Source organism: Copadichromis virginalis, linkage group LG14, assembly GCF_057382275.1.
Source record: "Copadichromis virginalis isolate Kocher_CV1m ecotype Utaka linkage group LG14, C_Virginalis_male_GT1.1, whole genome shotgun sequence".
Taxonomy (NCBI): domain Eukaryota; kingdom Metazoa; phylum Chordata; class Actinopteri; order Cichliformes; family Cichlidae; genus Copadichromis; species Copadichromis virginalis.
The window spans coordinates 33,356,731-33,380,421 of NC_140631.1; the positions used below are offsets into that span (position 1 = coordinate 33,356,731).

The 23,691-nt window shown below is 39.1% G+C and overlaps 3 protein-coding genes across 3 annotated transcripts; 1 reads left to right on the forward strand and 2 right to left on the reverse strand.

Moving 5' to 3' along the window:
- Positions 1-6,688: 6,688 nt before the first annotated feature.
- LOC146694378 (acyltransferase PGAP2-like) lies at positions 6,689-9,081 on the reverse strand. The gene is made up of 5 exons (XM_085430541.1): positions 8,411-9,081; positions 8,063-8,312; positions 7,704-7,810; positions 7,494-7,602; positions 6,689-7,342 (listed from the first exon to the last, which is right to left on the reverse strand). The coding sequence occupies exons 1-5, from the start codon at positions 8,576-8,578 to the stop codon at positions 7,212-7,214; spliced, it is 765 nt and encodes a 254-aa protein (XP_085286667.1). The 5' UTR covers positions 8,579-9,081; the 3' UTR covers positions 6,689-7,211.
- Positions 9,082-10,932: 1,851 nt separating this feature from the next.
- On the forward strand, positions 10,933-13,312 carry chrna10a (cholinergic receptor, nicotinic, alpha 10a). The gene is made up of 3 exons (XM_085430540.1): positions 10,933-11,131; positions 11,641-12,173; positions 12,256-13,312. The coding sequence occupies exons 1-3, from the start codon at positions 10,950-10,952 to the stop codon at positions 12,954-12,956; spliced, it is 1,416 nt and encodes a 471-aa protein (XP_085286666.1). The 5' UTR covers positions 10,933-10,949; the 3' UTR covers positions 12,957-13,312.
- Positions 13,313-15,796: 2,484 nt separating this feature from the next.
- On the reverse strand, positions 15,797-16,732 carry LOC146694380 (olfactory receptor 52N5-like). Its single transcript, XM_085478867.1, has one exon. It carries the CDS (start codon positions 16,730-16,732, stop codon positions 15,797-15,799), a length of 936 nt encoding a protein of 311 aa, XP_085334993.1.
- Positions 16,733-23,691: the final 6,959 nt, after the last annotated feature.

The window sequence follows — 23,691 nt, forward strand, 5'->3', positions numbered from 1 at the left end:
AGTCCTCCACAATGTCAACACTGACCCCCTGGATTGAAACAGGGGTCAAGTGTTTCCTGGTCTTCCTGAAGTCCACGATCAGTTCCTTGGTCTTTGCCACGTTGAGCTGCAGATGATTCTGCTCACACCACGTGACAAAGGAGTCGACCACAGCCCGGTACTCTGTCTCATCATCCCTGTTGATGCATCCAACCACCGCAGAGTCATCAGAAAACTTCTGAAGATGGCAGGTCTCTGTGCAGTGGCTGAAGTCTGTGGTGTAGAGGGTGAAGAGGAAGGGGGAGAGGACAGTCCCCTGTGGTGCCCCTGTGTTGCTGATCACCTTGTCAGACACACACCGTGGGAAACGTACATATTGTGGTCTTCCTGTCAGGTAATCAACAATCCAGGACACCAGAGAAGCATCCACCTGCATCGCTGCTAACTTATCACCCAGGAGGGTCGGCCTGATGGTGTTGAAAGCACTGGAAAAGTCAAAAAACATGACCCTCACAGTGCTCGCCGGCTGATTAAAACAAAAACTCTGACTTTTTCAATCTCTGCTCTTTGTAGAGTTACACAGCTGAATTCAATAAGCTATAACCAGATTTTACACAAGCCGTCATGGCTGATGGAGTCCATCCCAGATACCATGAGATGAGAGGTGGGGTTCACCCTGGACAGGTCGTCAGTCTTGACAACAGCAAGGTCAAGGCGATGGCACTTTCCCCTGCTTTCAAAAAAAGCTTAATATTCATTCATTCATTCATTCATTCATTCATTCATTTCAGGCACAACAAAATAAATATATTGAACATAAAGTGCACAAAACAAAAAATATTTCAAGGACAAAAGATCTGGGCCCGTATCCCTAAAGATTCTGAGAATCCTCTCAGAGAGCTCCTAACTTAACCTAAAAATTCCTTGCCAGGAGTTTTAGCTTCGAAGTGATTCCAGAACATTTTCATTGAACTCTGAGCAAGGAATGGTTGGGAAATCCTATCTTAGTGAGGAGGTGTGGTTGACCCCGTTGCTAGGTATGAGTCATCATTTCAAAAGCCGTGATTGGTTGATCCTACAAGTTTGATGGAAATGAGCTTTTGGTGATAATGAGCAAAGGATGTACCCTCAAATCAATAAACATAATTATACACTCTAATCTTATGCTGACTGTAATTGTAAATAATATTTCACATTCAAGAAAATATCTGGAAAATGAATAGTAAGCTGTAGGGGTTATAGCCTAACATTAGAATCTAAAATATGTGAAAACTTAAACTCATTACACCCTGTTCAAATAATGATTCGTGTCTTATTTGCTCATATTAATATCCTAGCTGGCATATTTTGTACTTTCACTCCCATATGGACCCCATTGAAAACAAGATGGCCTATCTCAAGGGGCTGTCCATAATGAAGTGGAAATCACAACGTTACAAGTCCAGTGTGGTCTTAACGAGGGTAACACGGCTCAGTTTTTATCAATGTCTGTGATTGCTGGCTGGTCTATTTATAAAGGCTTGTTAACAAATATCCTACAAACACAGAAAATGGAGGGAAAAAAAAGGACTCGCAAGCCAAACTGGACTGAGGAGCAAGGTTTGTTGCTGGCCCAGTTGGTGAACGAACATAAAGGTATGTTACGAGGAAAATTTGGCCCAACTGTCACTAGCCAAGGCAAGAGGCGCGCCTGGGACACAATATCAGGATAGCCCAGCGGATCAAACACCATTCCCATCTGCAGCACCTGCTCCGTCAGCACCCCTGCAGGAGAGCAGATTGCAACTCACAATTGATGTGTTTGAAAAACAAAAAGAAGTCCTTTCCCTTCAGGAGGAGTACTACCACCTTAAAATTGAACACCTAAAAAATAAACCATTTACAGATTGTGTTCTGTGTCTTGCATTTAACAATTGCAGGTGATGTGCAGCAAAACTGTGGTAGTTCTTAATACCATCACAAGTTCTCAAAAGACATGGGGCTACAGCTTGCCTGAAATGTAAATTTGTGAAGTTTGCCCTGTAAGGCAGTCCACTCTGGGCTAGGTTCCCCTGTGGAATGTAAATATCTTCTTCACCACCATCCTCATCGTTGTCCTCATCCTCATCGCCATCCTCCAGAGGTTCTGCAATCTGTCTAACCTTGCAAATATTGTGTAATATTGCACAGGCTATGATGACTTTGCTGACTTTTTCAGGCCTCAGCCGCACCTCTCCGTGGAGAACATGAAAGCGCCTCTTAAGCTGGCCTATGCCATGCTCCACCACCGCTCTTGTTGTCTTGTGGGCCCTACAATAGAATACAGAGACCTTTAATTATTTGATGGAAATATTGCACTACTTGGATGCTCTAACATATTGCTTGCATTTCATTTCCATGATTTTTGTATTGTTTGGCTTACCTGTTATAGTTTAGTTGGGGCCCTTGGCATGGCTGGAGGTAAGGTGTAAGGAGCCATGGTTTGCATGGGTAGCCACTGTCCCCTAACAAGTGGCAATTAGCTGGCACATAGCGTCTCTCAAAAAGCTGTCTGATGCCACTCTCGGAGAGCATTCTCGCATCATGTGTGGAGCCTGGCCGTTTAGCCACAATGTCCAAAATCTTACAGGCCGCATTGAAGACTATTTGCACATTGATGCTGTGGAAATTCCTCCTGTTAACAAAGACAGCCTCGTCCTCTGATGGCGCAATTATTCTCACATGTGTTCCATCAATTACACCCACAACGCCAGGGAATCCTGCAATGTCCATAAATGCCCTTTTATGTGTGTGTAAAGTGCGGGCATCCAGCGGGAATGAAACAAATTGTGTCACAATATTAGGTTGTGACAAAGCTGTCAGTGTTTGGGTGATGACTCTGCTGACAGAGGATTGGGACAGACCCAAGTCATCACTGCTGCATTGTTGCATTTTCCCAGTTGCCAAATACCTCAGGGTTGTGATTACTTTCGTCTCCGGTGTAATAGCGTTGTGGCGTCGAGTTGGTGAAGTAATTGCATCTCTAAGGAGATCCACCACAAACATGATTCCTGCACGATCCAATCTGTAGCGTCTCAATAATTCCCAGTCATCCAGTGTTTGCAGGACATCTCTCCTGCCTCTTCTGTTGGCCATTTTGTGCAGCTGCTTAGGGGAACTCCTAAGCCACTAAAAGTCCTCTTCCCTGCTCTTAGCAGATCTCGCCTTAGGAGCCCTTTTAAGCGCTAGGAATCTTGAGGAATAGCTTTTATATTAACTGGGATTGTCGTGTCACTTTTAGGGGAAATTCTAAGAAAACGTCATGACTCTGAGAATTTTCTTAGAATTTGGCCGCTAGGAGCCACTTTTTGCACAAAGATTCTTTAGGGATACGGGCCCTGATGTCTCAACAGGACCTGGAAAAACTAGTCCATGCATTCATCTTTAGTAGGCTTGATTACTCTAATAGGATCTTTACAAGTCTACCTAAAAAATCAGTCAGACATCTACAGCTCATTCAGAACTCTGCTGCTCGGGTCCTCACTAAGACCAAAAAAGTGGACCACATCAGTCCAGCTCTGAGGTCTTTACACTGGCTGCCTGTCCGTCAGAGGATAGACTTTAAAGTTCTGATGCTGGTCTATAAAGCTCTGAATGGTTTAGGACCAAAATACATCAGTGACCTCCTGACCCAGTATGAACCTTCCAGATCCCTCAGGTCATCTGGATCCGGTCTTTTATCAGTTCCCAGAGTCAGAACCAGACACGGAGAAGCTGCATTCAGCTTTTATGCTCCTTATATCTGGAACAAACTCCCAGAAAGCCTCAGATCAACTGAAACACTCAGTTTATTTAAATCCAGGTTGAAGACTCTCCTATTCTCAGCTGCATTTCAATAAAACACCAAATCCACACTGTTAAGCTACATTTCAAAACTTACATTTTAACTACTGATTTTATCAAGGCAAGGCAAGGCAAGGCAAGGCAAGGCAAGTTTATTTGTATAGCACAATTCAACAACAAGGTGATTCAAAGTGCTTTACAGAGACATTAGAAACAAGAACAAATAAAAAGCATGATTTAAAATTGATTAAAACAAGCAAATAAACTAACTAACTAATTAACAAACAAACAAACAAACAAACAAACAAACAAACAAACAAACAAACAAACAACAGTATATAAAATCAAAACAGATAAAATCAGAACAGTAGATAAAATCAGTAGTTAAATGTAAGTTTTGAAATTTAAGCTTAAAGTGTGGATTTGGTGCTTTATTCAAATGCAGCTGAGAACAGGTGAGTCTTCAACCTGGATTTAAATAAACTGAGTGTTTCAGCTGATCAACTGTTCTGATTTTATCTACAGTTTTTTTAATCAACTTTAAATCATGCTTTTTATTTGTTTTTGTTCTTTAATGTCTCTGTAAAGCACTTTGAATCACCTTGTTGTTGAATCGTGCTATATAAATAAACTTGCCTTGCCTTGCCTTGCTTAGATACATCCTCGTCCTGTGCATCTCAGATTGCTGGCTCATCTGTGTCTTATTGAATGAGACACCAATCCAGGTTTTGCTTGGCAGTTGCTCACAATTTTAAGCAAGTCAACATGCCAGCATTTTAAGCTGGATAAATGTAATCATATTCTCCACCACATGTGTTGTTTCAAAAGGAAGGCTACATCCCAGGATATTCACAGCAACAACACAACTAGATGCGTGTTAGGACAGGTGTGGACATCTGCTGCTTCACTGTGAAAGGCTGGAATGGTGTGACCTCTGTCCAAAGGGTGTGTCGAGGTGGAAATCCAAGAAGTGCAATACGTTCCTGCATGCACACCAGCAAAGGTTGGCAGGACACCCCTTGAAGTAAAGGGGATCTAATGCCCCAAAACATGCTGCTCTGTTGAACTAAGATACATTTGAAGAAGGTTTATGGCTTTTGCTGAGAAATTTTAGGTGTCCAAAAATTTTATTTGACTGTTACTGATCTGGTTATCAATTCAGAGTTATACTATAAAGGGAAACCTTGACTGTTTGATAGAGACCTCTATTTAAAAGAATAATGGTGCTTGAATTAAAAAGAAAAATATATTATTTGTTGTTACTTTTCTTACTCATTTTTTTTTTTTTTTTTAGAATTCCTGTTATTAAACACATGTACAGACTTTGCAGAGTATATGTCTGCAATGTTGACTGTTTGGGCTAACACAGGGTCCTGTAGCTTTCCTGTAGAGTAAACCTGCACACTGAGGTATTTTCCAAGTCATGCCAGTATATTATGGTAAATATCCTTAAGTTTGAGTGCAAATAAAATAATTAATATTGGAGAAAATTACTGTCATCACATCATGGTTCATAGGTTTCAGTATTATATAGCTTTTTAAAAAATCTTTAATGACATATTGAAGATATTTACTGACTACTTCATCTGAAAACAGAAGAACAAAGTAATAAACTTTTAGTGATGCGCTTCACATACATTTGTCACATAATATTTGGTTAATATTATTGATTGATAGATTGTTTAATATTAGAACCTACACAATATTAAGCTTTGATCATTTGCATCATCTGGTTTAGATATATGGTGGATTATAAGAAACTTCAGAGCAGTGCAAATTCAATCATATTGCAAGATATATACAGAGGAAATATTTTGAGACTACCTTACAATCTTGGTGGTATAATACAAATGAACAGTAGCATATAATGATGTCTTAAGTCAATCATAAGTTGAAGTGCATATATATTTTAAGTTCTGTTAGAACGATGAAATAACCTTTACAGTGATTTGTTTATTAGACACAGCACAGTTTGCACAAATATGCAAACAATTCCATTTAAACTTTAACCAGACAAATTTATTTCCATGTGCAGGAATTCCTTTGTGCATACATGGAAAGTGTAAGGCCTAAACAGGACAGGCACCAACAGATATGGTACTGATAATGGTATAACTAGTATAAAGAGATGCGCTGAAGTTGTGTAAAGGTAGTCAGGCTAAACAAACTTAAATTGTGCACCCTAAATTAAATTTGCCAGTTACATAGGTATTTTTAGCTGAACCTTCCTGGTATTGAGATCAGATAATATAGGCTTGTGTATTGACATTATAGGCTGATCTTAACTTTGAGCTGTAACCTGCCAATTTAACCATCATCACAAAAATGTGAATCTATCCCCAACACAGTGTTAACAAGACCTGAGTATTATCAGTTTCACAAATATAGGACTTTCTCAGGTAAGGTATTCACTGTATTGGATAATTTTACACGGTTCATTGATTGATTGATTGATTGATTGTTTTTAATTTAGGTACTTTAATTAAATTTGATTTTATCATGTTTTTCCTAAATCTGTTGATATGGCATGTCAATCTGGAGTATACTCTTTCATTTAAATCTACAGGTTTTTATTGGGGGATTTAATTTTGGTGCACAGCGAAGAGTTAGGTAATCAGGACACAATAGTGTGCACAGTTCCTCACATATTACTGAGGAAATCTGTTTTGAAAAGTGTTAAATTAACATTTCAACTGCCAGTATTGCAGAAGTATTTAAAGTTATGATTTACTGAACTTTATTATGTCTCTGTTTGTGTTTTAAAAGCCCGACTAGGAATGGGCATGGCAAACTAGCTAAGATTAAAAATACTCTGGTGTGTAATGTGGTTCATGTAATATACTTGCCCTTAAAAAATAAACCATAAATAAGTAACAACATAGAATAAAGCGCTTTGTCAACAGCAACCTGAATATTGCATTTTATTACATGAAAGTGAGTATCGGTGCCAATCTTTTTTGAGGACTCTAAATAGAGTGCAGTGTTTCTGAAGCTGGACACTAAGGCTTAGAATTCAGAATGCATCCATTTCCTATCCTTGAGTTTATATTTCAAAATAAAAGCCAAGCATACTTGAAGAACTATCACTTTACTTTGGCACATTTCTAGTATGACCACAAATTTGCTGTGCAGTGTATAAAAGTTAAAATGTCACATTACATAACATCATGTAGGTTGGTGAAGGCATCCATGAATGAGACACTGAGGCAAAAGAATGCACTTAAAGTTATCCTAATACCCCTACAGTAGCACATGTGCATATCTTATGTTCATTTGTCAGACATCATCACTCACTAAGGATTTGTGACTGGTCATCATGGAAATATATGGAAAAGGCCTTCATCCCACTCTTCCGCTTCAGCAGGATCAAGGCTGCTATCATCAGGTGGTTGGGGGGTGGTACATGTAGTACCTAGTCCTTGACTTTCTAGTCAGAAGTCTTTATCCTCTGAAGATGAAATGAGCATGACCTCCCGGCTCTTAAAGTCCCACACGGCTGTAAGATGGAAGGCCATATTGGAGAAAACAACTAGATACTCAAACAGGGCAAAGAATGTGTAACCTGATAAAAGAAGAAACAGAGTACAGAAAAAATATAATTTGGTCAGAATATTGTGAATATTTGCATTACTGTAAATATGATGGTTGATGATTAATATTAATAAAGCAGCACACAATCCACACAGAAACATAAGGATGGGTTAAATACTCACTCCCTGATTCACAGTACATGTTGTGTTTCCAGTAAAAGAATCCAGCAAAAGCACAGAAACATACATTGAGAAGTAAGAAACGCACTTTCCAGTGGTGAGACTTGGCATCCTGTGAGGGCACAACAAAGTAAACAAATACTGAAATTGACTGTAATTCTACAAATGATATGGCAGTTTTTAAGTTCTAGTGCCTCATTTGCTATTTCTTACCTCAGGACTTAAGGAATATTTCTTAATAGATTTCCATAAACGGCAGGTTATCAACATGTAGATTAGAGAACTTACAATGAACAGGACAAAACCTTCCTTATGCACAACTAAGGAGCAAAAACACAAAGAGGAAGGGAAATTTGACCAACAAATGGGGAGAACTTGTGATAATATGTTATTAAACTTTACATAAATGCACCAACCACCAGTCATATCATACTTAGCACAACTGAAACTGCTTGTTTTTAATGTACAAGAATAGGTAATAGTATTATCAGTATTATTATTATTATAGTATTACACTATATTTGTGCAGACAAGGCCTGTACAAAAATGCAAACTAAATTCAGAATACTCACAGTAAGTTTCAGTGGATGATACGTATGTGAGCAACAAGAGTCCAATGTTTTCAGATATAGAAAAGCCCAGGTTTAAACAGCTGAGTAAACTCTCTGGAAACCTGGTAGCAAAGCGAGCCTTGTAAAACTTGAAGTAGGTAAAAGCCACCAGTAACCTTGGTGCTGAGTGTAGTCCAATGCAGAATCGCCAAATGTGGCACTCAGGACTTAAGCTGATAGAGGCACTTATAGATGGCAGGTAATTAGGAACCTAAACACACATCAAGAATTTTGTTTAGGTTAAAAATATATAATCAATACATAATAAGGTATTGCAACTACTACCATAGAACTAAACATACACATTACCTGGCAGTGTGTACCAGTGGCATCTTCAAAATGAAAAACAGAGGATATGAAGACACAAGTGATGAGCCCGAGCAGGGGTAGGCACACAGTCGCCAGAACACAGGTGGCGAAGGATACCCTAATAACCAGGGGTCTTTCATGCCCCAAAATATTTGAACTTTGTAGCATTTTAGATTGCGACAGCGGGAAAAGAAACAATCGTGTAAAGATGATCACATACGGGATATAACGCTCTTGGCATCTGTAGCTATGCTAGGTAAGAAGAAAATAGACTGGAGATGAGTAAACATGTCAAGTACATCCATAAGGTCAATATTTATCTTGAACCACTCGGGAACATTTCAGATTTAAAACATTCGCGTGAATTTACTGAACATGTAATGGCTAAATCCATCCTACCTTCACCCTGTTTACTGTTTGCCAGTGGTCTCTCCCAACAATACCTACGCTGTAACAATAATATTTAAGTATGCAGGGCGGTGGAAGTGCATTTCTCAATCAGCTATCGTCGATCGCCTAAAACACTGCTCGGCTCATCCAGTCATTTTAAATTCCCGCATTTTAGGGGGTGTTTGTTTTGTTTGTTTTGTTGTTTGCACCTCAGATGAATGCTCCGATGAGATGATAACGGGCCTGCGGGTGTAGCATCCTTGTCGTGTAAAACGAGTAGGTGGGGACCACCAGCACCCGGAAGAGAAAGTCGAGGAGGACAGTGTTGTGATTGCTACAGCATATATATTTCGACATAATGCAAATTATGTATTATGTAATTATTATCTTTAAAAAAAAAAATCATTGGCCAGATTTAGCCCGAAGACAAGGAGCGAGAAATGTGTTATTATTTGTTTGTTAGTTGCCGGTAGCTCTCCGTGGTGCTGAATCACAGCAAACAGGGGACTGTTCTTATTATCATTAATTCGCCACCAAAACCCCATCAAAGATAATACACAACACCACCTTTAACTCGCCGTGTTTGTGCAAGGTGTACACGTGGTCGTATCAGCTGGATTCGTTCTGTCCCGCCCCTTCCTGAGCGCTTGTTGGGCTTGTACAGCACCGGATTACATCGCTGCTGACTTCCCCCATCGGTGTGTTTTTGTAAAGACTATTTTCGGCGAATAAAACGTGTTTGGGGACAGAGCAGTTCAAATGGTTCTCGGATGGAGGGCATTTGCTTCAGCAAGATGAAACAATGGCGAATGGCGAAGACTTTATTCTGCTGGCTGCTGTGTGTCGGTATTTTGCCGAGTAAGTTTACTTTCGTTTTATTTTCTGTTTACCTCGTATAATCTAAAACGATGTCGGTATGTCGATCAGTTTTGCGTTCCTATTTAGGTTGGTTTAATATCATATGAAAGGGAACTATATTAAAACTGTAGCAGAGAAGAAAACTTTAGATAACATTTTTCTATAAAGTGTGGTTGGACGTGTGATCCCAGTCATCTGTATTTCATTGCATCTATTATATTTTATAGAACATCCTTTTCACCTCATATTTCCTCTCCCCCTCAAGCTGTTTCCCGCAATCCGCAAACTTGTTGCCAGCTGTTTGGGGATTTTGCTGTCATCATAATCCTGTAGACCTTCTTTGCATCCAGCTCAGAGGCTTTATTGAAACAGGACTCGAGGTTAACATCTGGTTAGTCCAAATCCATTGTTGACACTGGGAATAAATTTAGTGCTATAAACTACGTTTCCTGTTGAAAACTCTTCCTGCTCGTTTCCTGATTGATGAGTGATTATTTTAATTAGATTTTATTTTAATGCGTGAATAATGGCTTCGTGCGTTTGACGAATATTTCCCAATACTTTGCCTCCAGGTTTAGGCTCATTTTTATTTGTTGTTTGTTCACTGGATTAATGTTGCATGTTGCACTCTATATACTGAGCTTTAGCAGCGAAAGTCACTGTTGGCACATGTTGGCAGATGTGTTTGGTCTATTTCTAGAGCCTTATAGAAGGGAAATATAGATTGCCATTGCCCTTTGTTCCCTACCACCATCTGCTGTACCATCCATATTTTGTCTCACATGCCCCACATGTTTTTCCCTTTTCTTGCAACCCTCTAAATCCACAGCACTGCCTTTGCTGTGCATGTCACTGGCTTGAAAATCTAATGATCCGTGATCACACCAGCATGCCTTTCATAGCAAACACATATTTTTCTCGATTAAAATGGAAATACATGAATACTGAAATGCATCACATGTTTTGTGTTAACATAGCTTTAAACTGTTTTGTTCCTTGCCCTAGCTTGTTGGTGTGCTCATGGAAGATATGCTCAGAAACTCCTAAAGGATTTGTTCACAAACTACACTAGCGCACTGAGGCCTGTAGAGGACACAAACACCATCCTGAATGTAACTCTACAGGTTACACTCTCCCAGATAATTGACATGGTAAACTCCCACAGTGCACATAACCGTATGAGTGAAATTGATCCATGCAGATACACATATATCTGTATTGCTGTTTTGTATTTTATTTTATTGTGTTTTATTTTTTATTTTTACTGTTTTAACTGTAATATTCCCCTTTTATGATCACCTTTCTCAATATATTACAGGATGAGCGAAACCAAATTCTAACTGCATATTTATGGATACGGCAAGTGTGGTTTGATGCACACCTTAAATGGAATAAAGATGATTATGACGGCCTTGATACCATCCGCATACCGGGTAGTTATGTATGGAGACCTGATATAGTTCTCTATAACAGGTAGGTTGGATGGGCATAGAGTTCACAAATTCAATACTGTATGACGACATTCTGCCCAATATGAAATACACAAGCTAAACATGCTTTGAAGCTGTCATTTGTAGGTGTACAGGCCTATGCCGACTGCTTCTTATAGTCCAATAATGCAGCATATACAACAGTCTAGGCAACTATAAAAACAAAACCATAAAATTAGAATTTTAGAAAAGTGATTGAAAGTGCAAGAAAGTATTAGGTAAGTAGGTGTAAAGTAATTCCATATAATGATGCCTCCCATGGTTTAAAAGTGTCATTGAAACTAAAGGATGCTGAAACATTAAACATAATCATGTTATATTATTGAAAAGCAATAAAAACAGACACGATCCTTACCTAGTGTACTTGTGCCTTTCCAGTTTGAAACTAATCAAAGCTGTTTTTGTAAAAGACCTATTCAAAATTTGCTCCTAGTATGAATTTACAGTGTTGTTGAACATTGTTTTTTCAGCAATGATTTCTTTGTTTTTTAGCGCAGATGATCATTTCACTGGTCCCATGGACACCAATGTGGTGATTCGACATGATGGACAGATAATGTGGGATTCTCCAGCAATCACTAAGAGCTCATGCAAAGTGGATGTGTCTTTCTTCCCCTTTGATGCTCAGCAATGCCGGTTCACCTACGGCTCCTGGACCTACAACGGTAACCAGCTTGACATCCTTAATGCAATGGAGAGTGCTGACCTGGCTGACCTGGTGGAAAACGTTGAGTGGGAGGTGCTTGGTATGCCAGCTAAGAAGAGCATTGTTCTTTATGGTTGCTGTGCTGACCCATACCCAGATGTGACCTACACACTGAAACTTAAGAGGAAAGCATCCTTCTATGTCTTCAACCTGCTCATACCATGTGTGATGATCTCTTTTCTGGCACCACTTGGTTTCTACCTTCCTGCTGACTCTGGAGAGAAGGTGTCATTGGGTGTCACAGTGATGCTGGCACTCACTGTCTTTCAGTTACTGGTTGCAGAGATCATGCCCCCCTCTGAGAATGTACCACTAATTGGTAAGAATCAAATCCCAGTATGCGTGATAGTAATGCACTACAAATCTGTTCACAGATTTTCTCATCTTATTTCCTTCCACAGGAAAATATTACATTGCAACAATGACAATGATTACAGCCTCCACTGCTCTGACCATATTTGTCATGAACATACACCACTGTGGCCCTGATGCCAAGCCTGTTCCCAAATGGGCCAAGAAAGTCATTCTGCAGTACATGGCCAGAATGTGCTTTGTGTATGAAGTTGGGGAGAACTGCATGTCACCTCAGCCAGAGAAACAGGAGCCTCCTCCTGTACAGAACACCAACTGCACCATGAATGGTCAGGCGGGACCGGGCAGAGAGGACTGCATCTTCAGAATGGAGAGAGGACAAGAGATAGTGGGACCTATGCCCACAGAGGAAAAAGAAGACATGGATCAGATGCTGTCTCCTATAGGCTCAATCGGGAAGAACCCTACTAGCAACTACAGCTCTTGGAAGAATGGCATTTTTGCAAGCCTGGACTGTGGTGACTCAGGGGAGGGGAGGAGATGCAGGAAGGGAGGAGTGAGTGATGGAGAGAAAAAAGACAGAGAGATTTCCTGCAGCATCCAAAGCAATGAAACACAGCTCTTGCGTAACATAGAGTATATAGCCAACTGCCACAGAGATCAGAGGGCCACGCAGAAAAGGACTGGAGAGTGGAAGAAGGTGGCCAAAGTTTTAGACCGCTTCTTCATGTGGATTTTTTTCATTATGGTGTTTTTCATGAGCCTTCTCATCATGGGCAAAACCATATAACTGCAGACCTTTTCAGAAGGTTTGGTGACAGCATGAAATGCTGTTAATAGCATAAAGATTATTCCAGGTTAGGACAGGAATAATCCAGTATTATCAGATTCTGTAAAAGTTTCTCATATTTCCAGGAATGTTTGAGATTTCATCTCCTATTACAAACCTTTTTGTGAGTAGAATTAAATCTTTGATAAAGTTGTTGTTTATGGACTTTCTCCCCTTGCTATGTGAAAGTTATTCCACTCACCCAAGAAGTGGGAAGTTCTTTTGTCAAATCTATATATTTTATGATAATGATATTTTTTCAGTTGTTCACTATTGAGTTCTTCTTTTAAAAAATAAAATACAGATTAATTTCTATACAGCAACTTTTATTTCCCCTTTATTTAAGGTGTTCATAAACTAATATCAACAAGCAACAAATAAATATTATCCGCTGTTGCTTAAGAAATGTCTTATTGTTGCAGGAAAATTTAAAATGTCCACATTCCAGAAAAGAATCAATTAATTTACTGATGCGAAACGAAATAGTGAAGTGATGAAATAAACATACAGATCATTTAAGCAGCAAAAACTGTTACTTGCAGTTTCCTTGAATACTTAATTAGCCACTTGAGACTGACTGTTGAAAAACACAACTTTTGAGCAGAAATAAACATGTTTTCGTCCTGGTTCATAAACCATTTAAGTCTCTATGGGAAAAATTCCCATTTACAGGGTGATTTATTATATATTTGAATTATTTCTTATTATTTTATGGCTCACCCATTTAAAATGCACTGTGACTTATGCAAGAGGTATTAAAGTGTTAAAGACGCATTGCTCACTTAATGAGACTGGGTATCTGCACTAATTAGCAGGTATCTGTAATGCAAGGTTAATTATAGATCTATGAATGAACCTAATGTTGTCACATTTGTCTCTAAAAAGCCTAAATGGTAATGCCCATAATTTTCAAATAGAGGGTCCAAAATGGGACCTCACGAACCCGTGATGTGACAGTAACTTTTATATAGTGGTCATCATTGTCATGTCACAGAAAGAGGGTTTTTCATTCAAAACAGTCAGCACCTGAGGCTTTTTTGTGTGGAGCTTCTATATTCTCCCTGTTCTTGGGCGAACAGCTTGCTCCCTCAGTCCAAAGACACACGTGTCAGGTTGATTGCAGAGATTAAAATCAGCTGAATAGCCCTGTGATAGATTGGTGATGTGCCCAGGGTTTATCCCACCCCTCACTAAAATAGGCTCCAGCCCTCCTCCAACCCAAAATCTGACAAAGCAGTTAAATCAAAAGCAGTTACTATGGTTATGGTGGTGTCCTGAGAAAGTAAGGCCTCCAGTGAACCCTGAGAGGGTTCAATGCTCTTTTAATGCTTCACATGGCTTGTTTGACTAATTTATAAATCCATGAAAATATAACAGCTGGCATGGATATAAAATAATTATACTAGCACAAGACCCTTTGATAAAAATTGTGTTACCAGTTTCTCTAAAACATATAACATGCTTATGATGATGCCACTAGTGTAACGCTTATGCATTAACTGTGAAATCTCATAGTTTGCAGCCATTAGCTTAGCTCTTGGTATAATCCCTCATCTATATGTTTTAGAGAGGGATAGCCCTCTTTAATCTCGACCAGAAAGGAAAATAGTCTGAATGCTTAGTCAGCAGTACTCTGTTCTAAACTGTTAGGAAATGCACTACAATGCAATGTCACATTAACAGAAGTAGAGAAGAATTACAGTAAAATGTCATGGGAAAATAATCTGTCCTGGATAATCCAGGTGCATGTGGCATGCAGAAAGACAAGGAAAGTATTTTAGGGGGATTACAATGGTACTTTCTTTTTTTTTTTTTTTAAATTCAGAAATATATTTCTGGTAAAAAATGTTTTCCTTCTATCTGATGGTCCTAATTTGAAGGTGTGAAAGACAACTCCTTGAACACAATGATGCCAAACAATACAGAACAGTGTTGATAATGGATTAGAATGAAGAACTGAATTGATTAAGTTGATCCAAACAGCCATTCACCAAGGAAATATTTTATCACTGGCATTTCTTATTATCTTTAGCCACACAGTAATCTTAGTTGGCTTTTATGAGTAAAATTAGTTAAAAAACTCTAAAAGCCTTTTGTTTTTAATAGGATATGAAAAAGAAGCCTCAGAAGCTTCAGTTAGCGTTAGATGGAAAATAATAGTTGCAAGGGTACATAATAAACAACTGAAAATATATTCCCTATTGGTATATGTACAATACATTTTGTATTGTGATACTCTATTAAAGTAAAAAAAAAAAAAACATTACTAACTTTTTGAGCATAAGTTTTGGGTTGTAAGTTATTAACAATGACTACACAGAAAAAAACCCACAAGCTTACTGAAAACAAATGCATTACTCAGCTCCAAATACATGCATAGTGATACTGATTATAAGGACATTTTTATTTATTTTATGCTCTGTCATAGATATTATTTTAATGGCTTTTCAGCAATCAATCAATAGAAGTGTGTAGGCCTGGCCCCACTTAAAAAAAAAGGTTGGTAGAAAACATTTAGATTTGAATACATGGGTGGGAGGAAAATTAATGCGTCACTCATTCTGATGTCTTGTCATTTTATGCTGTTGTTATTGTTATTGAGCTGTTGAAAGACTTTTCAAAAGGAACTGGAACTACAGTTAAAAGAAAAGGTTAATCTAAAATAGGTACCTTTTAGTTGCAACCACTGAAAACCTTACTTTATTTATTTATTTTGTACTAATGTGACCTTCAGGGTATTTAAAGGCGCCTATAAATAAAATGTATTATTATTAGTACTGTAAATTTAAGATAAAAAAATATTAGGATGGAGTCACTTTTCTTTTTAGTATTTCAGTAATTTTATGTCTTAATGATCTCGTTTGCATTCCATAAATTATTGGATTCAGATTAGCAGGGACAACATGAAATAAAACATATGCAATTTTCCTTAAGTCTGGGTAATTTGGGAAACGATGCAAAATAATTGTTAAAAATCCTGACCAGAGCATGATCAGATAAAGAACAAGGTGGCTTGCACATGTTTGCAGCGCTTTGTTATTTAAGTCTTTGTTTTTCTTAATCCAGCAAATGAGAGCAATTCTAAAATAGGTGGCAGCTATGCTTGCAATTGAACTAGTAAACAGCAGCACAGTGAAAAAGAGTCCATAGATGTTGTTTATGGACACGTCCTCACAAGAAAGCTTGAATAGTGATGCATTGTCACAGTAAGAATTTTGTATAGTGGATCTGCAGCGGGACAGCCTCACAGTAAGACCTATTAATATAGACACAAGCACTACTGACACCCCCCAGGCAGCTGCGGACAGCCCAACCACAGTTCTGGTTGTCATAATGGAACTATACCTTAAGGGGTGGCATATCGCCACATATCTATCAATTGCCATAATGATGAGGATCATATGTGAAGCCGATCCAAATGTGTGACTTTGAAAAGCCTGAACCACACACTGTTTGTAGGTGATAAACCGTTCGGTTGCCAAGATGTGAGCCATTAGCTGAGGCAGCAGGACTGTGTTACCTATGAGATCATTGACAGACAGGTTACAAAACAGAAAGTACATTGGCTGGTGCAAACTCTTCTGAGAAATGATAAGCAAAAGGACTCCAATGTTAGAAAAAAGCAGGGTGAAGTAAACAAAGAGCAGTAAGAAAAAGAGAGGATACGTTAACTGTGGAGAAATGTCAAAACCTTGGACCTCCAGAATATCGGTTGAAACTGTTTTGTTTTTTTCCATTCTCTTTACTTAATGGGAAACCTAAAAGAGAAAACACTGACAATGAAACATGATAAGTGTCCCAGTATGTTAAAGCTGAATGAACATACTTATTACACTTTTTTTTCTGCCTGGAAAAAAAATCAATAAAAATAAAATATGATTAAAAATGCTTCATGATAACAAAAAAAGAAAAACAAACACAAAATTAAATTAAATTACACTTTTAAAAACACATTACCTTCAATTGAAATATTCAGTAATCAAATTCTGTCTTGTATGGTGTGTAAAACAACAACAACTAAAACTGACACCAATAAACCATAACCATAAACTAAGGAAAGTACCAACATTTTATAGTGAAAATGCAGATGTTTTGAAAAAAACAAAACAAAACAAAACAAAACAAAACAAAAAAATGCTCAACAAAACCTACAACAATGTGAAGTCACAGTGTTTTAAGCTGCTAGTGTTTTGTACCTTGGCTGTGGAGGAAGGAATCTAATCAGCAGCTACAGCTGAGTGACTTTTATATTCAGGGTGTAACATTTGATATGAATTTACTGGCTTCTCCATTTCAGCTACAGTTCTATATTTATCAAGGGCTCGTTATAGATTCCCACATGAATTAATATGGAGCTTGATATTTAATTTTTGTCTAGATGCAAGAATAAAAGCAAAACTTTTCCTGCCATACACTTCGAAAGAAGAAAAAAAAAAGTTAACAAGCACATTTTAAATTATTAACAACAATGAGGACCATAAATAGTGGCCAGTGTGTATTATCTGTAGAAATTGTACTCTTTCCACTTTTCACTGTATGTTTGTGACCTGCACTCTACCTGCAGTCCTTCCAGACACATGAAGAAAGCAATGGGATATGGAAACAATGTGGACTTGTCCGCCATGGATTTATCATTACTACCAAGTGCAACTAAGTGTTATAGACATATCTGCTGACACAGCTTAACACACTTAATCAAACTAAAACAAAAAACAAAAAACAACCATTTAAGTTAGGCCTTATATTATATGGTGGTGCTGGACTTGCCACTGTTTTCCGGGACAGTTTCTCCTGCAGAGCTTTGGACTATGAGACTTTCCCTTTCTTTGAGTCACAGTTTCTTAAGGTCGGTTCATCAAATATATTTTACTGTGTTTTAATCTGCCGCCCTCCCGGCCCCGCTGGTGTTTATATCCAGGATTTCACAGACTTTTTATCCTCCATTATTAGATCAGCGATTTCATCCTGCATGTGGATGATCTTAGCTGTAGCATGGCCTCTGACTCTTTTAATTTTATTCAGCATGTCTCTGGTCCCACTCACGTTAAAGGCCACACCTTGGACCTCGTGTTTTCTCTTTGCTTAGACACAACTAATCTCTGTGTTAAGGATGTACAAGTGAGTGACCATTCTTGTGTTATTTTTAACCTTAGCTTCCCTCTGGAAACACCACCATCCAATCTCTTGTTCAATAAGTGGTTCATAAATCAGGATGTTGCCCTGAAGTTTTCTGATTTATGGATCCTCATGTGATCAGGGGCTGCACTGATGCTGATGTTGCTACGCTGTCAAAGTCTGTGTGGACAGAGGCATGAAAGGACCCAAAATGCAGACACAAACGTAGAGGCCAGGCTGAAACTCAAAATGGTGGCTTTATTGCTGAACACTGGAAAAACTAAACTAAACTTGACAATACAAAATAAACTTGGTAGACTTGGCAAACAGAACACACAGACATAAATAAGCGAGGATGCAACACTGAACACAGGAAGACAGAGGACTTAAATACACACATGAGGTATCAGGAGAAGTGGCAAGACAGCTGACACACATGAACATAACGACATCACAGGGGAAACGTAAAACTAAACACAATGAACACAAGAACACAGGACCTCTTTCAAAATAAAACAGGAAACATAATGTAAAGCAGACCTGACGACATGAACTTAACAAAAGACATGCAGACATGAAACACATGAAGGGTAAGGGAGACTTAACACAGGGGTTGAAAACATAAGGGGAAACTAATAAGCAAATGAACATAGAAAACGTAATGAGCTTAAACATACACTATAAACATCAAAATATATTAAAACCCAAAACGCTGGGTCCAAAGACTCAGGATTGTGACAGTTGTACCTTTAAAAACTGTCATTGTTGCCCCAAAAAGAGCTCCTCCTCCTAAACGATGACATAAGGAACGTCAAAAGACTCTGTAGGAAAGCAGAACGCCTTTGGAAATCAACTAAAATTGATGTTCACAGGCTCCACCTTAGGGAAGTTTGGGTTTCCCTGCACGAAACCATTAAATCAGCTAGATCAGGATATTTTTCTCAGTTGATCTCATCAAACAAGAAAAATTCCAAAGTACTGTTCGAAACCATAAAATGGCCTGTATTTATATAGCGCTTTACTAGTCCCTAAGACCCCAAAGCACTTTACATATCCAGTCATCCACCCATTCACACACACACATTCACACACTGGTGATGGCAAGCTACATTGTAGCCACAGCCACCCTGGGGCGCACTGACAGAGGCGAGGCTGCCAAACACTGGCGCCACCGGGCCAACAGTAGGCAACGGGTGAAGTGTCTTGCCCAAGGACACAACGACCGAGACTGCCCAAGCCGGGGCTCGAACCGGCAATCTTCTGATTACAAGGCGAACCCCCAACTCTGGAGCCATGATCGCCCCATAAACTCTATTGTTTCCCCCGTGGACCACCCAGTACCTGTGTCCTCTATATGTGAGAGTGATGACTTTCTAAACTTCTTTGTAGATAAAGTTAATAATGTCCATATGAGCATTGTGTCTCTGGTCCACCTCCCTCTCATTTGCTGTAAGTGTTTAACCCATTGACCATACATGACCTTTCACTTCTGCTGGATAAAATGAACATCACCACTTGTCCAAATGACATTCTACCTGCTGTGCTGTTTAAAAATGCTCTCTCTGTCATATCTCCAAACTGCGAACGTTTTTGTCTAAATCTGAGTTAGAAATGATTATTCATGCTTTTATTTCTTCTCGCTTAGATTACTGTAACAATCTTTTTTTTTGAGCAAAAAGAACCTTGACCATCTCCTGCCTATGTTTCTGATCTCTTAGAACCTCACACTCCCTCTCGCAGCCTGAGATCATCTAATCAAAGGCTGTTGGTAGTTTGTCAAAACATCAAAACTAAGAGTTTGAGTGAAAAAACAAACAAAAACACAAAAAAGTGTATGCTCAAAAGTTATTCTAAATGTTGAGACAGGTGTTGTTTGTGTTGGGATTCTAAAAATTTGTGAAATTTGTGGCATAGAAATGGTAGCACTGGTTTTTGATAATATGCAGAGTGATGGTTATAAAGTCTAACAGCTGCTGGGAGGAAGGACCTGCTATTAAGCTCCTTTGTGCACCTATGATTTATTTAGTTTTGACTGAATTACATACAAGAAAAAAAAGTGCCCTGTGGCAAGCTGGAGTCCAGGATTTACCCTGCCTCTTTCCATATATTTCCATGATTTTCCATGTATTTCAATGAGTGCTCCATAAAAGCATAAGCACATGTAAAAATAAATAAATAAATATTTTCAATATTTCATATCTACATTAACATCTGAAAATGAACCAGGGACTGGGGCAATTTCAAATTCCCCAAATGTGAATATGTTTATGTCCCAGTGAACCATGTCATCAGATAAGTCAACCACTCAAATAAACAATCAAGCAGAAAAATACCTTAACTTTACATAGAAAGGCCCGAGACAGTAAACTCAACCCATGTCCTTTTCTGTGGAACAGTACTAAGAAAGGGCAAATAATGTAATAAGTGGGTCAAATGAATTATCAAAGCAGCTCAAGGGTTCATCATATCCATTTCCCAGGGGAAGATGATTAGTCCTAATGTCCTTACTGCCCTTTTGTGTGAGTAAAAATTGTCCTTGTTCCCCATTGCCTGCTGTGATCACTTCAGAGCTCTGTTTTAATTAGTATTCTTTCATACTTTCTGGAAAGGCCGAACATTGAAATCATTAAACATGGTTTTTGTCTTTCTGCATTTTCTGTAAAACATTTTACTTCAATATTAATAAATTACTATGTCAGAAGGAACTGTTGTTCCTACAGTGCAAATGAATGTACATAAAAAACAATAAATGATTGTAATAATTTATATATTTATGAAAAAATAATAAACAGTGTTATAGTACCCAAGGTGTAAAAATAATTTACTTAATTTCACAGTTCATGATTAAAGTTTAAAAAAATCAAATGTTCACACATTATTATGCAACTCCACTTAACAACTTGTAAACATCTGAGTCAAACACACCTCCCAGGAGTATTATTGAAAAACAATCCTCATTAGCAAGTAAAACAGTATATCATTCTAGACTAGAGGTTTACCATTTGTCCAGGGATTAATTAAAATGTGAGACAGTTAATAACACATCAATTAATCAAACTTCTAAGGGGCTCATTAAAAATATGTTTTGACAAAGTAATCAGGGATTTGGCTGTTGTAATTCTGCCTAGTTAAAGTGGTTCCAGTTACATAATAGTTTTATAAAAGTTTTATTACAGCTCTTTATTTTAAGAGCTGAAATTATATTTAAGCTGAATAAAAATATATTTTTATTATTTCTGTGGCACTACTTTATGGTATAAGGTATTGTTATGCTAATGCAGCAATTATGTTATAAAACAGTTATAAAAGTATATAAAAGAAATACTTTTAAAGTATTATTTGTAGCACTATATACCAACATATCTTTACTAATAATATATATATATACGAGTTTATTGTTTGCCATTTGTATCTATCTATCTATCTATCTATCTATCTATCTATCTATCTATCTATCTATCTATCTATCTATCTATCTATCTATCTATCTATAAAAAAAAACAAACACCCAGCACGCCCCTGCGGGCGGTTTATCCTTCAAGCTCGGGTCCTCTACCAGAGGCCTGGGAGCTTCAGGGTCCTGCGCAGTATCTTAGCTTCTGGACAGAGATCTCCGATGTTGTTCCCGGGATCTGCTGGAGCCACTCGCCTAGCTTGGGAGTCACCGCACCTAGTGCTCCGATTACCACGGGGACCACCGTTACCTTCACCCTCCACATCCTCTCGAGCTCTTCTCTGAGCCCTTGGTATTTCTCCAGCTTCTCGTGTTCCTTCTTCCTGATATTGCTGTCATTCGGAACCGCTACATCGATCACTACGGCCGTCTTCTTCTGTTTGTCTACCACCACTATGTCCGGTTGGTTAGCCACCACCATTTTGTCCGTCTGTATCTGGAAGTCCCACAGGATCTTAGCTCGGTCATTCTCCACCACCCTTGGGGGCATCTCCCATTTTGACCTTGGGACTTCCAGGTTATACTTGCACAGATGTTCCTGTACACTATGCCGGCCACTTGGTTATGGCGTTCCATGTATGCCTTGCCTGCTAGCATCTTGCACCCTGCTGTTATGTGCTGGATTGTCTCTGGGGCATCTTTACACAGCCTGCACCTGGGGTCTTGCCTTGTGTGATAGACCCCAGCCTCTATGGATCTTGTACTCAGAGCTTGTTCTTGTGCTGCCATGATTAGTGCCTCTGTGCTGTCTTTCAGTCCAGCTTTGTCCAGCCACTGGTAGGATTTCTGGATATCAGCCACCTCCACTATCTGCCGGTGGTACATACCGTGCAGGGGCCTGTCCTTCCATGACGGTTCCTCGTCTCCCTCCTCTTTCTTGGGTTTCTGCTGCCTGAGGTATTCACTGAGCACTCGGTCAGTTGGGGCCATCTTCCCAATGTATTCTTGGATGTTCGTTGTCTCATCTTGGACTGTGGTGCTGACACTCACCAGTCCCCCCTCAGTGAGATCCCCTCAGTGAGATCATTAACAAGACTGGCTACAGATACCGACTACGGAACGGAGCAGTTGTCAGCCACCTCCTGTACATGGATGACATCAAGCTGTATGCCAAGAGTGAACGAGACATCAATTCACTGATCCACACTACCAGGCTATACAGCAATGACATTGGAATGTCGTTCGGACTGGAGAAGTGTAGTCGGATGGTAACAAAGAGAGGGAAGGTAGTCAGAACTGAGGGGATTGAACTACCAGAAGGCAACATTGCAGACATAGAGGACAGTTACAAGTACCTGGGGATCCCGCAGGCAAATGGGAACAATGAAGAGGCCGCTAGAAAAGCTGCAACCACCAAGTACCTGCAGAGGGTCAGGCAAGTCTTGAGGAGTCAGCTGAATGGTAAGAACAAGATCCGGGCCATCAACACGTACGCCCTGCCCGTGATCAGGTACCCTGCTGGGGTAATAGGCTGGCCAAAGGAGGAGATAGAAGCCACTATCTATCTATCTATCTATCTATCTATCTATCTATCTATCTATCTATCTATCTATCTATCTATCTATCTATGAATAAGACTTTATTGTTTGCCATTTGTAAAATTCAAACAACATATGGTAGAATTACTATTTTGGAAACATCTTTGAAAAGCAATAAGGAATAAGAAGCCACATTTGAATATTTGGTACCATCATCTTATTTAAAGAAATCTAACATCTATAAAAACTGAAAGAAACTTTCTAACCCATCTCACCTTTAACTGAAAGGTAAAGGTGCACCATCTGCACCATTGAGAGCATCCTGACCAACTGTATAGCAGTCTAGTATGGGAGCTGCTCTTGCCTCGGACTAGAAGGCATTGCAGAGTATCGTGAAAACCACCCAGCGCATTGCCGGAGCACCACTTCCTGCCATAAATGACATCTACAGGAAGCGGTGTCTGAAAAGGGCTGGGAAAATCATCAACAACTCTTCACCCTCCTGCCCTAAGGCAGGCGCTACAGGAGCCTCCGGACTAAGACCACCAGGTACCGGAACAGCTTCTTCCCTACAGCTGTCAGACTGCTGAACTCTGCCTCCTGTACGGTGTACATTTTAGGACATCGTCAGGTATCAGACAAAAAATTG